This window comes from Galeopterus variegatus, unplaced genomic scaffold, assembly GCF_000696425.1.
Source record: "Galeopterus variegatus unplaced genomic scaffold, G_variegatus-3.0.2 Scaffold5811, whole genome shotgun sequence".
NCBI lineage: Eukaryota > Metazoa > Chordata > Mammalia > Dermoptera > Cynocephalidae > Galeopterus > Galeopterus variegatus.
The window spans coordinates 92,184-109,238 of NW_007731922.1; the positions used below are offsets into that span (position 1 = coordinate 92,184).

At 46.5% G+C, this 17,055-nt stretch overlaps 2 protein-coding genes across 2 annotated transcripts in view; one reads left to right on the top strand and one right to left on the bottom strand.

The window, feature by feature from the left end:
* VDAC2 (voltage-dependent anion channel 2) overlaps positions 1-12,121 on the top strand; it is an 18,171-nt gene extending 6,050 nt beyond the window's left edge. Inside the window, exons 5-10 of the mRNA XM_008590020.1 lie at positions 924-1,076; positions 1,175-1,227; positions 1,661-1,888; positions 2,947-3,097; positions 9,653-9,710; positions 11,361-12,121. Of these exons, the coding sequence (XP_008588242.1) occupies positions 924-1,076; positions 1,175-1,227; positions 1,661-1,888; positions 2,947-3,097; positions 9,653-9,710; positions 11,361-11,452 (735 nt within the window). The 3' untranslated portion in view covers positions 11,453-12,121. The remainder of the gene's footprint in view (positions 1-923; positions 1,077-1,174; positions 1,228-1,660; positions 1,889-2,946; positions 3,098-9,652; positions 9,711-11,360) is intronic.
* A 2,432-nt stretch (positions 12,122-14,553) lies between these two features.
* COMTD1 (catechol-O-methyltransferase domain containing 1) lies at positions 14,554-16,843 on the bottom strand. The gene is made up of 7 exons (XM_008590021.1): positions 16,625-16,843; positions 16,337-16,464; positions 16,000-16,105; positions 15,795-15,913; positions 15,664-15,718; positions 15,293-15,426; positions 14,554-14,796 (listed from the first exon to the last, which is right to left on the bottom strand). Exons 1-7 carry the CDS (start codon positions 16,716-16,718, stop codon positions 14,644-14,646), a joined length of 789 nt encoding a protein of 262 aa, XP_008588243.1. The 5' UTR covers positions 16,719-16,843; the 3' UTR covers positions 14,554-14,643.
* Positions 16,844-17,055: the final 212 nt, after the last annotated feature.

A 17,055-nucleotide genomic window follows, 5' to 3' on the forward strand; every position in this document is an offset into this window, starting at 1 on the left:
AAAAAAAAAAAAAAAAACACTCATCATTATTGGGGCCGGCCCGCGGCTCACTCGGTAGAGTGCGGTGCTGATAACACCAAGGCCACGGGTTCGGATCCTATATAGGGATGGCCGGTTTGCTCACTGGCTGAGCGTGGTGCTGACAACACCAAGCCAAGGGTTGAGATCCCCTTACCGGTCATCTTTTTTAAAAAAAAAAAAAAAAAAAAAAACACTCATCATTATAATCAGAGTTCACAACAACTGAGACTATTAGGAAATGTTTCTTGAAATTTTTTTTTTTTTTTTTTTTTTTTAAAAAAGATGACCGGTAAGGGGATCTCAACCCTTGGCTTGGTGTTGTCAGCACCACGCTCAGCCAGTGAGCAAACCGGCCATCCCTATATAGGATCCGAACCCGTGGCCTTGGTGTTATCAGCACCGCACTCTACCGAGTGAGCCACGGGCCGGCCCCAATAATGATGAGTGTTTTTAATGATTAGTGATTTTAATGATTTTAATCTGTGATGAACATATTTAGTGTTTTATTCAATATCAGGTAGATTGCATGTAGTGCGAAAACATCTATGTTTTTCCCCATTGATTTCTGAATCTGAAATAACATTGCCTTAGCAGAAGTTTCCTTAAAAGGTGTACAGTTTGTTATTCACTTGAGAATTAGCTACAGGCTAACTTGCGATTGATTGGTTGAACATGTCAGCTGTAAGTAAGGTGGCATTCGGCTACTTAAAGGCTGATTTGTCACTCCTGTAGAAGCTTAGAGAGTAGCACAGTGCACAGGGTTATGAGAGTTCAGGAAGCTAGAAAAAGGAGGATTAGTGACATTACCAATGTTTCAGTAGGTTTTTTTGTTTGTGTAAGTTAGGCAGTGGATTCTTGTAGGCTTACTAGCAGGTTCATGAAGTTATTTATTGTCTCATTAGGAATTCTCAACATCTGGTTCATCTAATACAGACACTGGTAAAGTTACTGGGACCTTGGAGACCAAATATAAATGGTGTGAGTATGGTCTGACTTTCACAGAAAAATGGAACACTGATAACACTCTGGGAACAGAAATTGCAATTGAAGACCAGGTAACATTTTGAAAATATGCTTCAGTATTAGTTTTTAGTTTTGTATTTCAAAAAGGAAATAAAGCTGAAAAAACAAAATTTTTTTTCTTTCAAAATAGATTTGTCAAGGTTTGAAACTGACATTTGATACTACCTTCTCACCAAACACAGGGTAAGCATGGACACTTTTAACAGTATTAAATTTAAAAGCAGTCTTGTGTATTTAGGAAAGATGCACATTTACTGTTTGATAGCTTACTAAGCAGCCTTGTGTTTTTGCTTTTGGAACATTGCTTGCTATCATTGACTTGCCTTCAAAAATTTGCCTCTTCATTGTGGCACTAACTTGGGTAATTAACGTGTTTTGTGACTGATTGCCAGTTCTGCAAAGCAGTCTTCCTACGATGGAGGCAGTCTAGTTACCCCTTGTGCCTTATCTTTAGTTCATTGAGCCATTTTTTAACCCTGTAATTGTGTTGCTGCTTCTTTTACTTCTTGGTCATACTGCAGTTCATTTAAGTCTGTTTTGTGCCCTCTGTGCAGAAGTTATGTATATAAATCTGTCCCACTGGCATCAGTTTTAAGTCAGTTTGTTCTTTTTCCAGAAAGAAAAGTGGTAAAATCAAGTCCTCTTACAAGAGGGAGTGTATAAACCTTGGTTGTGATGTTGACTTTGATTTTGCTGGACCTGCAATCCATGGTTCAGCTGTCTTTGGTTATGAGGGCTGGCTTGCTGGTTACCAGATGACCTTTGACAGTGCCAAATCAAAGCTGACAAGGAATAACTTTGCAGTGGGCTACAGGACTGGGGACTTCCAGCTACACACTAATGTGTAAGTATTTCTTTTGTAGGATATTGTGATGAAGGCTCTTAGAGAAAGGTGTTTGGTGTCTCGTGTCATCTCTAATTAGTATAACCCAAAGGGTTTTTTTTTGTTTTTTTTTTTTTAAAGATGACTGGTAAGGGGATCTCAACCCTTAGCTTGGTGTTGTCAGCACCACGCTCAGCCAGTGAGCTAACCGGCCATCCCTATGTAGGATCCGAACCCGTGGCCTTGGTGTTATCAGCACTGCACTCTACCGAGTGAGCCACGGGCCGGCCTGAAAAGGGTTTTTCTTAATGTAAAAAAGAAGTCATTCTTGGGCATTTCTAGAGTGCCCCTTGAAAGCATAAAGTAAAAAATGTTAGTCTGACTTTAGGTGTTGAGAGAGTAAGTGTTCATTTCATATGAGGATTCATGTGCTTTTGTTTTTTTGGAAGAGGCTTTAGACATTGGCAGACTCCTACCAGTGCATTCATTTGACTTAATCACCTTGGATGTGTGGGTTGCTGATTTGATAGAATTTGCCTAAAATGTATGGTTTTTACCTAACCCAAATAGGATAGATATATAGAAAGAACTTAAATTTCTTTTTTCCGTTATAAAAACAACGCATTAGTAAATAACAGAAACACAGAAAAGAAAACCAACTTTCCCATAGTCCTTCCAACTAGATGTATAATCTTTGTTAATGTTTTGGTGTCTCACCTTTTATATATGTGTGTGTGTATATATAAAATACATACCCCAAAGGCTGTTTTATAACCCTTTCCCCCTATTTCATGCATTTTGATAATTTTCCTTTATCATTATGTATTTTACAACATGATTGTTGTAAAGTTAGTGATGGTATGGTAATTCCACCAGATAGATGAACTGTATTTATTTTACTAATCCCTGTATTGGGTACAGTCTGGGAAAAGACCTTCTAAAACTTTCAAGTTTTCAGTGGAACACTAAAGACCCATGTGAGCAATGGCTTATTTAAATGTAATGCTACAATATCAGCCTATGCCTTAGACGTTATGACATTGTCTATTCCAGATTTACTAATTTAAAATATCTTACAGCAATGATGGGACAGAATTTGGAGGATCAATTTATCAGAAAGTATGTGAAGATCTTGACACTTCAGTAAACCTTGCTTGGACATCAGGTACCAACTGTACTCGTTTTGGGATTGCAGCTAAATATCAGTTGGATCCCACTGCTTCCATTTCTGTGAGTACTTCTTTTTTTTTTTTTAAAGATGACCGGTAAGGGGATCTTAACCCTTGACTTGGTGTTGTCAGTACCACGCTCACTCAGTGAGCTAACCGGCCATCCCTATATGGGATCCGAACCCGTGGCCTTGGTGTTATCAGCACCGCACTCTCCCGAGTGAGCCACAGGCCGGCCCGTGTGAGTACTTCTGTGGGCTTAGAATGGGGTTTTTGGAATTAAGTCAGGCACAGAAGGAGGAATACTACACGTTCTCACTTATTTGTGGAAGCTAAAAATAAATAAATACACAAACAAACTGGGGAGTGGAATAGGGAAGAAGACACAACAATTGCAATTCCTTGAACTTGTTAAGACAAGTGAGCAGATAAGATGTTGATGGGTGGGAGGGGGGAGAGGGAAGGGGGAGGGAGGAATGGGTAAAGGGACACGAAAATCAACTACATTGTATATTTGATAAAATTTTTTTAAAATGAGATTTTTGGTTTTGGGAATTAATCTTTGGGTATATTGAATTGTGTTGAAAATTTGAAATGTGATTCACACAATCCACAATTTTGGGGTTAGAATTTGGAATGCTACTTTTCCTAGTGAGACAGTGTAAGAGGTTTGATTTCCAGGCCAGGCTGAGTTTGTTTAACCATAATAGCTGCTGAATTAGTATTGGTAATGCTGAGCCCCAAGCTTGTCTAAGCCCAAGGATAGCCAATGTTTTAGGCCCTGGGTAGTTCTTACCTGTATTGGGAAATAATAGTACTTTAATTCTTTTTTTTTTAAAGATGACCGGTAAGGGGATCTTAACCCTTGACTTGGTGTTGTCAGCACCACATTCAGCCAGTGAGCTAACCGGCCATCCCTATATGGGATCCGAACCCGCGGCCTTGGTGTTATCAGCACCGCACTCTCCCGAGTGAGCCACAGGCCGGCCCCGTACTTTAATTCTTAATTTGATTTTGTCTTTTTATGTTTTACAAAATATCTTCAGATTTAATCTGAGGTCATTGGTACACGTGCCATTTTGCAGGTAAAGAAACTGAAGCTTGGTGAGGGAAAGGAGCTACACCACTGCTAGGGTTAGTTAGGACTGGACCGCATGTTTTTTTATTTCAGTCTTGTCTGGTGTGAGTAGTGTATCCCATTTTGCCCGGGACTATCCCCTAAAAGTGCTGCATCCCGACGACTCCCTCTTCCCACTTCCAATCCCAAGCAGATTGGGATGGTCGGCCATCTTAGTCCTGTTCTTAGGCTGTTTCTATTCTGTCTTTTTTTTTTTGGTGACTGGCGGGTGTATGGGGATCTGAACCCTTCTGTCTTTAGGTTCTTTCTGCTGTTTATTCCTTCAGTCATAGTGGGTTGAGGTAGGAAGGAGTGCAGTGTGAATGAAGGTGAAGAGGGGCTGGCTTCAGTTTCAGGCAGATCAGCAGCTGTTCCTGTGTGTCAGTTGCTTATAGGTCAGGAACTGCCTGTACTGTATGTACCAGGAGGGAAAGAAAGTTAAACCATGCATGAGAGTTATTTCTGTTACATAAAGTGTTCTTCATTCCTGAGGACATTATGTTTTGATAATTTAGGCAGTTTAGTTTTAGCCCTATTCTTGTTTTATCTTAGCACAGTTGTAATCAGAGAGAACGAGAAGCACCCTGAATGCTTTTTCCCTTTGGCAAGGCAGTGATTCATTAGTTTTTCCCTTCTGTTTCTAACTGTACTATAACAATAAAAACCTCAGGATTCACCAGCGCACTGTTCTTTGGTAGTTGCATTGCTGTTCTCTTCAAATGTGTATCTGTGGCACCATCACAGATACAATGTCTGTGGAAGAAGCATCTTGCAGCTACTAGCAGTTCATAGTCTAAAATGGGAAGGCAGCTTGGGATCTGTGTGCCATTGAGTGACTCCTGAGAATTGGTTAGAGGCAATCTAGCATTTTCCACCTAAGTGCTGCCATTGCCTCAATCCAGTTGAACCTGGAAGCATTGCTTAGTGCTCCTTGTGGTATTGTGAAATACATCTTAAAGTTCTTAGAATCTCCGAAATGATGTGTCTTTTTGTATACTAATGAGTTGACTGATGGCTGGTGCCCCTAAGTATCTTCAGGATGGGGTTTGGTCACTATAAAGGCAGAATTAAAGGGTTGGGAATTTCATCTTCACCCCCCAACCTCTGGGGAGGAGTGAGGGGCTGCAGGTTAAGTTGATTACCCATGGCCCGTGGTTTAATCAATCATTATTAAACTTATGTAATGAAGCCTCATAAATACTCTAAAGAACAGGGTTTGAAGAGCTTCCGGACAGCTGAACGCGTGGAGGTCTCTGGAGGGCGGTGCACCAGGGGAGGGCACGGCAGCCAGGCCCCTTCTGCCATTCCTCACCCTGTGCATATCTTCATGTGTATCCTTTGTAATATCCTTCACAATAAATCAGTCAAAGTAAAGTGTTTCCCTGAGTTCTGTGAGCCACTCTAGCAAACTAATTGAACCTGAGGAAGGGATAGTGGGAACCACAGGAACCCTGATTTGTAGTTGGTTGGTCAGAAGCACCGGTAAAATGACCAGGGCTTTTGATTGGCATTGGAAGTGTGGGTCGGTGTTATGGGATTGAGCCCTTAAACTGTGGGATCTGGCTGTATCTCCAGGTAGATAGTGTCGGAATTGAATTACAGGACACCCAGTTGGTGTCTGCTGCCGAGCTGATTGCTTGCTTGGTTTGTGGGGAAATTCCCACACATTTGGCCACAGTTATGAGAGTATAGTAGGAGAAACTGAGCTTGTTTTTTTCCTATATCCTCGCAGAATTCAGAATCAGGATTTCTAGAATGGCCCTGGCTCACAGGAATGTGTGGTTTGGGAAGAAAAAGGATAAAAGGGTGGGAGGTGAAGAACTTCTGATTCTTGGATGGCCATGTGGTCACCCTTGGTAATGAGCAGCAGCTATGCTGCAATCAGTTATTAAACGTAAACGTTACCAGTGGAATTTAGAGGTAGATCCACCTCTCAGGGAGTTGGTTCACTGGATGCGTGAAGAAATGCCAAGTAATAAGAAAAAAGCAAAATATATAATCCCTTGGTTATTGTTACCTGTGATAGATAAAATGGAAGTAAAACAATGCTGTGTCGGACCTTGATGCTAGACCAAGCTCACATTTCTGTCAGTCTGAGCTTTACTCTCCAGCCTCCAAGCCACCCCCAAGGGAAAAATTATGCTGGGACAACACAGAAAGTACCTCTGAGACCTGTGGTTACCAAGAGGGGTATCAATGTAGGGGAAGGGCAAAACCAAGAAACTACTGAAACCAGAGGTTATAGTGTGAAGGAATTGTTTGCTTTTGTAGATTGGTATCATCAGCTTCCTGAGGAGCCTTTACTAAAGTGGATTCTGAGAGTAACTAATTTGGGAGCAGTATCTTTGGTTCTAAATGCTGCAGAGTAGAAGAGTTTGTTTTGGGTTATGCAAGACCCACAGCTCACTATAGAACAATCGCAGATGGCTCTACATGATCCAGACACACTGGAAGTTATTTCTGAGGGAATGGCCAGCCTGGTGGACTGGATAAAAGCCACTGTATAGAGTTTATCCAGAGTAGGGAACTGCCCAACTCTGCCTGTAAATGCAAAGTGGAAAACCCCAGATGGAGCAGCTGATATGCTTCCTATGCAAGCCTTGTGGGACTGGTGTTATGGTGACTGGATATTCACCTGCTGCTGTGTATGACTGTTGCCTAGGTCATGGAAAATGCTGTGGTTAAGGACGCCCCTTTAACGTGGATACACTATATGACCTTAATGCTGCAAAACCAAAAGATGTTCAAGAATAGTTCAAATTTGTTGTCTCTCCTTCCCTTCATGGGTCTTACAGATGCTAATAAAAACTTTAGGTTAATTAAGAGAATGGTGAAAGGCAGAGGGGAGAGTCAAAGGATTTGTCCCAGGAAGATAGAAATCTTTAAAGGTTAGTAAGAAATGAGGTGAATAAAGAAAACATTGATAGTAGTGAAACTGAGAGGAAAAAGAAAAGGGAAAGTCATGAGACTCATCCCAGAAGGGTAGGAATCTTTAGATGGTTAAGAAATAGGACAAATAAAATGGAAATTGATGGGGTTAAAACAAAGGTGTTAATAAACACTGTGGAAAGCTGGGTGGACAAAAGGGAGTTTCTGCTGGTCTCCCAACAAGTTTGCTGTGTTTACCCATTTGGAGTGAAAGTGAAAGTCAGAAGACTGAGATTACAATGAGAAATCTGATCTGAAAGTGCCTGGGGCAATAGGCAGATTAATCAGGATAAAAATGGACAAATAGGCAAGGGTAGGTTCTGGTGGGGAAAGCAAAGCAATTACCTCTGTAGTTCTTACTGATCTGTAAGGAAATTGAACCATGATGTACTATGAAATGGTGTGATGCAAGTGATGTTAGTAAGATTTAACCTCATCACATAAATAACTCTTATGATAAACCCCCTTCAACCATGCCTGAGTTTGTTAATCAGGTGAGTTTTGGACTGTACCTAGTTAACCACCAGATGGGATGCTGGTTGCCTAGGGAACCAATCCTGTGCTCTGAGTTTTGGAACTCATAGCCCCACCCCCCACCTCCAGGGGCTGAAGGTTTAGCTGATCACCAGTGGCCAATGATTTAATCAATCATGCAGGGAGGGTGACACACCCCAACTCCAGGGGAAGGAAGCTTCTGCGCTCTGGACCCTCTGTACCTCGCCCTGTGTATCTCTTAGTCTGGCTGTTCATTTGTATTCTTTAAAATATGCTTTATAGTAAACTGGTAAAAGTAAGTAAGTGTATCCCTGAGTTCTGTGAGCTGCTCTAGCAAATAAATCGAACCCAAGGAAGAGGTTGTGGGAACCTGATTTATAGTCGGTTGGTCAGAAGCACAGGTAAAACAACTTGGAGCTTGTGATTGGCATTGGAAGTTGGGGGCAGTCTTGTGGGACCGAGCCCTCAACTTGTGGGAATCTGACTTTATCTCCTGGTAGATAGTGTTGGAATTGTATTCAATTATAGGATACCCAGCTGGTGTCTCCTGCAGAATTGCTTGCTTGCTGTGTGGAAAAATCACCACACGTTGTGTTGTGAGAATACAGTGGGAGAAACTAGTGTGTTTTTTTTCTACTAATTCCTATCACAGTTTCATGGTTGACTCCTACTGTTAAATAATAGGAACTTGTATTCAACTGTCTGAGGCTCTTAAGTTATTGGGCAAAAAGATGGTCATCAGTGATCATTTCTTCCTTAGACATTGTGGCTCATGAGGACTTGGCTGTAGTACCAAGTAAATACCAGTGCTGTGTATGTGCCTTTTGCCTGTACAGTTACTTCATTTCTTTCTCGGGATCAGGCTGTTTTGATGTTACACATTACATGAATATAAACATTAAATCATTTCCAAATCTGTTTTGCTGAGAGAGGCTGTTTGTTACCTTTATACCATAGCCCTGAGAATGCTTAAGAGAGAAGTTGCCTGGCTAGGCAACCCAGGCCCCGGAGATTGGGCAAGGTGTCCTTATTTACAGCTATAGGCACCTAATGTGGCTTAATATTACTGTTAGTGGTGGTAGAGAATGGAGCTAGAAGGAGCTTCTTTTTTTTTTTTTCGTGGCTGGCTGGTACAGGGATCTGGACCTATGACCTTGGGGTTATAAGGCTGCACTCTAACCAACTGAGCTAACTGGCCAGCCCTTAGAAGGAGCTTCTTACCATGTGTTGGTCTCCAGGTTTCTTTTAGCCCTTGATGGCCTATGACTAAATCCTAAAATGTTAGGATTGTGCAAGGAAGGCAGGGGTCTGGATTGGTAAATGATGTCCTGTTGGACCTCCTCTCAAGCACGGTCTCCTTACACACAGCCAGAACCCAACGGCACTGATGAGAGCGGTGAGAATGTGAGGTAAAGGATTGTTATTTGATCCGATTCTTCAGAGGAAGTATTTGTCATTTGGAGCTTTTTAATTTTTATTATTTATTTATTTATTTATTTTTACCAGTAAGGGGATCTTTACCCTTGACTTGGTGTTGTCAGCACCACGCTCAGCCAGTGAGCGAACTGGCCATCCCTATAGAGGATCCGAACCCATGACCTTGGTGTTATCAGCACCACACTGGAGTTTATTTAAACATTCGTAGTTTTGATTCTTTAGGAAGAGGCCTGAAAGTAGTAGTGTGTGTCTTAGTCATGAATTTAAATTTAACATCCTACACTTCAAGTTGGTGTGTGTCATCTCTAGTGAGCCTGGTGGACTTCATTAGCCACATTTTGGCCTAGTTTTGTTGTGCGAGTCTAGACTCAGCAAGGATGATTTTTATGAGAGTGCTTAGATTCTTGTGCCTGTATGGACAATTTGGGGTCTGTGGATATATACCAATGGATAGCAAGAGTATTGTTTTGAATTGAGGCATGCGGTTTTTGTTTGGCTTAATATTATGGTAATTAAATTTTGTTATCTGATGTGAACAAAAATGCTGAATATGTCATAATTGCATGACAGGGAAAAACATGCTGGGGGTTTGTCTCTCCATTCAAAAATTTGTCTTACAGTTTTTGAATTTTATTTTAGGCAAAAGTCAACAACTCTAGTTTAATTGGAGTGGGCTACACTCAGACTCTGAGGCCTGGTAAGTATTCTTGATAAAGTAGGATTGTTTTTTGTTTTTTTAAAAAAGGTAACCGGTAAGGGGATCTTAACCCTTGACTTGGTGTCAGCACCACGCTCTCCCAAGTGAGCTCAACTGGCCATCCCTATATAGGGATCCGAACCCGTGGCCTTGGTGTTATCAGCACCACACTCTCCTAAGTGGGCCATGGGCTAGCCCCTAAAGGACTTTTTTTTTTTTTTTGTCTTTTTTCCGTGTCCGGCAACGGATCGCAACCCACAGTGTTGCCCCCGTACCGGACCGGGGACCGGCAACGGGATTGCAACCCTCGGCATTGCTCCCACGCCTCGCTCAGCCAGTGAGCGGGAACCGGTCTGTATGTGGGATCCGAACCCTCGGGCGGGAGCGCCGCCGCGCTTCCCAAGCGGCGCACTATCCAGTGTGCCACCGGGCCGGCCCCCTAAAGGATTATTTTGATGGCATTTTAAAAATTTACCTTTTGCTACAATTTTTTCTTTTCTTTTCCTTTTTTGTTTTGCTGGGCCGGTTGGAAGTTGCACCTATCATGACACTTCCCCAGATGCTTCTAAGAATAAGGACCTTCTCCTGTTCTCCTTCATAACCACAATACTGTCACACCTAATAAGATTGCAGGGATTCCTTACTATTATTTAATACCCATTTCCTATTCGGTTTCTTCACTTGTATCTGAAATCTCTTGTAATTTTTATTTTGTTAATCAAATTTCACTCATTGCTTTGGTGGTTCTGTCTCTATAGTCTTATTTACATAGTATTTTGAACCTTGCTGTGTTTTCTAGAGCAGCACTTCTCAAACTTCAGTGTATACATGAATCCTCTCAGGAGTCTTGTTAAAATGCAGATTCTGCACCTATAGGTCTGGAATGGCGGTTCTGTATTTCTAAAGAACTCCCAGGTGATGCCAGTGTAGCTGGTTCTTGGACCATTTGCTAGCCAAGGTTCTAAAGTACTGGGAACTTTTTTCCCCTCCAAATAGGGATTTTGCCCTCAAACTTTTTTTTGACTATTTTGAAACTTAAAGCAAAAGCAAAAGAGTGGTACAGTGAACATCCCTATAACCTTTCCCCACATTGACCAATTACTAACGTTTACCACATTCGTTTTCTCTGTCTGTACATATAACCCCTTGTTTATATATGCTTTTTAAGAATATGTTCTGCAGACATATAGACACATCAGCTCTAGTGTGCATATCCTAAGAGGAAGATAATTTTCTTCATAACCACAGTACCATTGTCACATCTAAGAAAATTCACATTAATTTAGTAATCCTAATATGTAGTCTAAATTCAGATTTTCCCACTTGTCCCCAAAGGTCTCTTTTTTGTAGTTCTTCCTTTCTAGCATCCAATCTTGATTGTTTTTCTAGTCTCTTTTAGTCTGGATAGTATATTGAACATTATTGTATATTCTAGAACACTTTGAACTTATTATTTATTATTAATGTTTTTATGCTATGTGACTTGGTACCTTATCTAGGATGGTGACTTTCCAGCCTACTTCTTATGGTGGCTCAGATATGTCCAAGCTCCTTCTGGTGGCTGGCACTAGGACAACTTGCAGGCGAAGAAGTGGGCTTACAGGCTCTGGGCTGATCAGGCACATCATGGTTGTTTGCTTTTGTTTACAGGTGTGAAGCTTACACTGTCTGCCCTGGTAGATGGGAAGAGCATTAATGCTGGAGGCCACAAACTTGGGCTTGCCCTGGAGTTGGAGGCTTAATCCAGCTGAAAGAAACCTCTGGGAATGGATATCAGAAGATTTGGCCTTAATATATTTCCATTGTGACCAGCAGGCTTTTTTTCCCCCTCAAGAAGGTGATCAAAACAAAGGATGATCTAAACAAGAGCTGTATTTTAAATATTTAGACAGTTACTTGTTAGCTTGTTTCTAGTTGAATTGGTTATCTATCTAGTTACCAATGCTGCAGTTGTGCAGTCACCTATACATTATTTAATGTATTTAACTGTTTAATGCGCTACCCACCGATAATGAAATAGACCTTTATGAAAACTGTGCAGTTGTGTGCATGTTTGTTTTTATGTTCCTTTTAACACTGAATATTGCCATTGAATGAGATGGATCAGTGGATGTTTTAAGATGAGGTTAGTTTTTGTTAAATTCAGCCATCCTTAGAATTACTTTTGGTATCCCAGAACATTATAAAATATGGATAAAACTAGTATACATAATTAATGGTTCCAAGTATTTGCAGAGTTAACAATTTGCCAGCTAGGGTCAGATCTCCCAGGTATCTAGCTAACTTTATTTTTCCGGTGAGCATTTTGCTCTTTACTTAAATGTGTGCCATGAAGTCCTCTGTGTCTCTAAAATAATTCCATGAGCTTTTAAAGACTACAATAAAATAAGAGGATACATGCTTTTACACTCTTCAGTTTGTAAGTTTGTGTAAATTGTGTCATTTTTAACCCCAGGAAGGGTTGGAGAGTAAGTGGTGAAGAAAGGAACATGAAGGGCTGGTGTGGAAAGTTATACATGCACACACCTCTGTGAGCTGTTGCTGCAGAAAATGAGTTAGGCCCTGTTTTGACAGGATGGGTCTAGGTGTAGGGAAGTGGAGTGAGGTGTCGACAGTGTCAGTAACCATAGGGACTGTGAGAGGGGAGTATATGGGCCCTAGTGAGAGGTCACTAGTCATTTCTTTCCAGGCAGACACTGAAAAGCTGGGCCTCAGTACGAGGCCAGAGGCAGCCTCTTCAGGCTGTGTATTCATTGGCTTTCATCTGGGCATGACTGATAGACATTAATAGGTGACTCTGGTTGCAAAAGTATGAAAATAAGTTTTCTGATGGGAAGACACAGTTTGAAGGATATGGCCAAAGGTTAGAGAAGGGGGGAGATTTGTTCAACAAATCTGTTATATTAGACCTGAAGTATGAAGGGGTCTTCAAAAAGTTCGTGTAAATATTCACATTTTAATTCATTATTCTATAAGCTTTTTGAAGTACCCCTGTACAGTTTGAAGCTTGAGAGAGAACAGAAGAAAACAGAATCATTTGGGACTCATCACCCAAGAAATGATACATGCTAAAAAATTCCAGGTCAAGAATCTGCTGAGAGATTAGAACTCAAGCAAGCTCTCCACACAGAGTGACTGGGGGCATAAAGGACCCTTCTGGTCCTGCTGTGTTCTGAGGGACTGGCTGGAATGGCCCACATGAATCAGAAGATGGGTTCTCCAAAAGGCCCTCCCCAGACACACATGACAATGGCAGAAGGTTGGAATTTGAACCAAGTTGTTTGAGTCAGGACTTATTGCTAGGTAAGAAGACAGACTGATGGAGAGGTGCAAGCCAGTTGTGAAAGCAACTCTTGTCCTTGGGGTACATGTGAGAAGTGTGAAGTCGACCAGCAGACAACTGTCAAACTGCAAACCACTAGGGTGCTCACAGGGAGGAAGCCTGGGACTGATGGAGAGGTGCAAGCCAGTTGTGAAAGCAACTCTTGTCCTTGGGGTACATGTGAGAAGTGTGATGTCGACCAGCAGACAACTGTCAAACTGCAAACCACTAGGGTGCTCACAGGGAGGAAGCCTGGTCTTGGGGACTGCTGACCCTTGAGTTCCCCTGGGTGGCCTGCTACCCTTAGCTAACTAGTGGCCCCCCATGCTGTGGCTGGAGTTAACCGGGCGCAGTAATCTGGACTGAGGTGTGGCATGAGTGAGTTACCAGTTTTGTCAAGGATGTACTTAAATTGGACCTATTTACCCTTCTGCGTCCTAATGTGCTTTTATGAGTTAGAGATAAAAGGGTAGATTTACAGCCAGAGCCCAGAGGATTGTCGGGATTGTCCCAAACTCAAGGTATATCCCAGAAACTGTGGGATTATGAAAGTCACTAGCTGTGGATTTGTGTCTCCTATGGCCGCCTTCCAGCAGCTTCCAGGTGCACTTCTACCAGCCAGGCAACACATCAGGTGTTGGCAAAGCCTACTGTATTCCAGTCTAGTGCCATTTAAGCCCAAGGCAGTGTTAGTAGAAAACCTGATCTTCATCTGTGACCTGGAGATAAAATCTTCCTATGGGATTGGAGGGATTTAAATGAGAAGTAAAGCACCTGGCTTGAAGGTACTCAAAACCTGGCTCCCTCTCCACCTCCCTAGATGGTGCTGGAGAAAAGTGCTCTTCATGGTCCTCTAGGGAACATGCTAAACCTGCCGTACTGATGGCCTGCCACCTGTTGGCCTGCTGCTTAACACCTCCCTGGCCAGTGAGCCCCCTCACCTTCCTTCAGGATTTGGGGTGAGGGAAGGGCAAGATATATACTCAAGTCAACCTTGAGGTCGTTGGGTCTAGGCCAAGTTGCCTGGTTCTCAGAAGTGATGTCCACTTGATCAGGGCTTCCACTGCAGAGGTGAGGCTGGGGAGCCAACAGTTCTGTGGAAACATGGGCAAACCACCAGCAGAACTGGCATAACCTACAAAAGTACGTGACAACCCTGGTCCCTTGCAAGTCCTCTTTCCCATGGTCAGATCCTGGACGTGATCTCCTCACCAGTCCCAGCTGCACTGAACAGGAACTTCACCTGCCCTGTGGGAGGGAGACAAGCCCGCATCCTGAGGAGCTGGGGTCTCTCTCCGCATTGCATGTGGCCTGGTCAGTTAAGACTATATTCTGTCTCCTGCCAGCTGGAAGATCCCACGGTCGGGCCACAGCTCTGGCACCAGGTGGCTCTCTGGACTGCGCCAGAGAGGGGATGAACCTCTGTGACTTCAAGGCCCCCTTTCACTGTAGAAGCTGCCTGTGCCGGGCCTTCCTTCCCTGTTAGGCGCCACATATGGAGGCTCAGGAGGTCGTGTGTCCCAGCTCCGTTTTATTGTCTATTTAAAACTCAGGGTCAGTGCCTGGGGTTCCCAGTTTCCCTCCCTCGAGTCCACCTGCTAGGGGCCAGCCCTAGATCTTGAAGGCCAAGGTGAGGCCGTCGCCGAGGGGCAGGAGGCTGATGTAGACCCTGACGTCCCGCCGGATGCGCTCGTTTAGGTTTCGCACGCACTCGGTCGCCACGTCCCCCTGCTGAGGTTGCAACACCTCTCCGCGCCACAAGACCTGCGGAGAGGTGGGGCATCACGCGGGGCGGAGCCACCGGGACGTGGAAGGCGGGCCTCAGTGGGAGGTGCTTGAGCAGGAAACGGGGCCCTAGAGCTAGGGCTAGGGTCCCGCGGGGGGGAGGAGCCTACATGCAAATGATGGGCGGGGTTGCAGCACGGGGGCGGGGCACAAGGAGGAGCCAAAGGAAGGGCGGGGCATAGGGAGAGGCCAAGGGAAAAGACCTGGACCCAGCCGGAGAGAGTGCTTTCTCCCCCTGGTTCATCCCTTACCTTGAGGACGGCGAGCACGCCTCCGGGTCGCAGCAGCTGCAGGCACCGCTCGTAGTAGGCGGCGCAGTTCTCCTTGTCCGCGTCCAACACCGCCACGTCGAAGGTGCCGGCTTCGCCCGCCGCCCGGAGCTCGTCCTGCGGGGGAGGGGGCATAGGGAGAGGCCAAGGGAAAAGACCTGGACCCAGCCGGAGAGAGTGCTTTCTCCCCCTGGTTCATCCCTTACCTTGAGGACGGCGAGCACGCCTCCGGGTCGCAGCAGCTGCAGGCACCGCTCGTAGTAGGCGGCGCAGTTCTCCTTGTCCGCGTCCAACACCGCCACGTCGAAGGTGCCGGCTTCGCCCGCCGCCAGGAGCTCGTCTTGCGGGGGAGGAAGGGGCAGATGCGCCTGAGTCCGCAGTCCCGGAGGCCGCACGCCCCTGCCAGGCCGGCCCAGGCGCTGTGACGGGCGGCATCGGGCTGCGCCGGCCACTCAGGGATGCGGCCCTGCCATCCCGCATGTGGCCGCATACGGATGGGGGCTGTCAGTGTCCTAAGCCTGCCCGGCAGACTTGTTTGGGAAATTGCACCAAAGCCCTTCCCCGCTCCGGTGCTCACCCAGGGTCTCCAGGGCGGGCTTCAGCCGAAGGTCGATCTTGTGCTCCATCTCGGCCTGCGGAAGGAGCGGGGTCAAGCCGGCACGCCCTCTCGCCCGGAGCCGACGGGGCCTCGGGCCTCGGGCCGCTCACCTGCTTCCACAGGGGACGCCCCAGCTCCGGGGGCCCCGCGTCCACCTCGCAGGTCACCACGCGCCCGGCCGGCGGCAGCGCCAAGGCCAGCGCCAGGGCGGAGTAGCCGGTGAAGGTGCCTGGGGATGGGGACACGGACAGGATCAGCCCAGGGTGGGGAACATTCCAGGGACGGCCCCCAGTAATCCCGGTCGCGCGCCCCTACCCAGGTCCAGCGCCTTCTTGGCCTTGATGAGCCGCGCCAGATTGGCCAGTAGCTGGGCCTGCTCACAGGTCATCATGGAATCCCCCTGCGGCTGCTCCAAGGTCAGCTGTGTGTGGGGAAAGGGTGGCACCAGCCCAGCCAGCCGCCCACCCACGCCCTAGGTTTCGGATCCCCCCAAGGGCGGGCCTGGGGGAGGGGCCTCAGAGAACGCCCACCGCACCCGGCCCGGGAACCCCGGGAACCCACAGAAGGCCACCGCCCAGGCCAAGGACGCCCAGCCACGTGGGACGCGTCGGGCCGGAGATGGGTGCCCTTTCCTGCCCCCATCCCTGCTGACCAGCCTCAGGCTTCGCAGCGCCGGGTGCTCCCTCATGGAGCGGCTCAGCAGATACTGCCACAAAGGACTGTCTTCAGGGGGCAGCAGGCGCTGCTGTCGCCGGAATCGCCATGAAGGATACCGTCTCCCTGCCGGGGAGAGGGTGCTGGGTCAGAGTCTGGGGATCCGGGGCGCCAGGGGTGAACCTGAGCCGCGACCAGCCGCGCGAATTCGCGGGCTGCACCGCGCCCTCCCTCCACGCCCGCCCGCGGGGCTCTGCGGAGGGTGCCGGAGCCCGGCCCTGCTCACCCAGGAAGAGGCCAGTGGCGAAGGCGGCGCCCAGCGCGGCCGAGCCCAGGGCCAGCGCGGCGGGCACAGAGAGCCGAGGCACGGGCTGGGTCATGGTGCAGGCGGCCGGAGACGGCGGCAGGTCACGTGCGCTGGAGCCAGGGGGATCGGACTCGGACCCGCCAGTCCGCTGGGCTCCACCTTGTCGGGACACTGCCAGCGGAGCCGCGGCCTCGGGCACCATCTGGCGGCCACATCGCCTTACTGCAAGTCCCGCTCTAGAGAGCCGGGCGTCATCTGGTGGCCGCGCGCTGAACTGCGCCCGGCAGGGAGCAGCGCCCGCATCGAGAGGGTCTGGTTCTCCCTCCGGTGCTCGCGGTCTAGGGGACTGGGTCCGGGAGGACAAATCTAATGCCCCTCCTGCCTATGGTTCTTCCTCCTCGCCACCACTT

Bases quoted from the DNA above. Each gene is read 5' to 3' on its own strand.
- COMTD1 (XM_008590021.1), bottom strand. From the start codon at position 16,718: ATGACCCAGCCCGTGCCTCGGCTCTCTGTGCCCGCCGCGCTGGCCCTG. The intron at 15,914-15,999 runs GTAGGGGCGCGC...CCCCATCCCCAG, and splicing joins CAAGAAGGCGCTGGACCTGG to GCACCTTCACCGGCTACTCC. The intron at 15,719-15,794 runs GTGAGCGGCCCG...CTCCTTCCGCAG, and splicing joins GGCGTCCCCTGTGGAAGCAG to GCCGAGATGGAGCACAAGAT.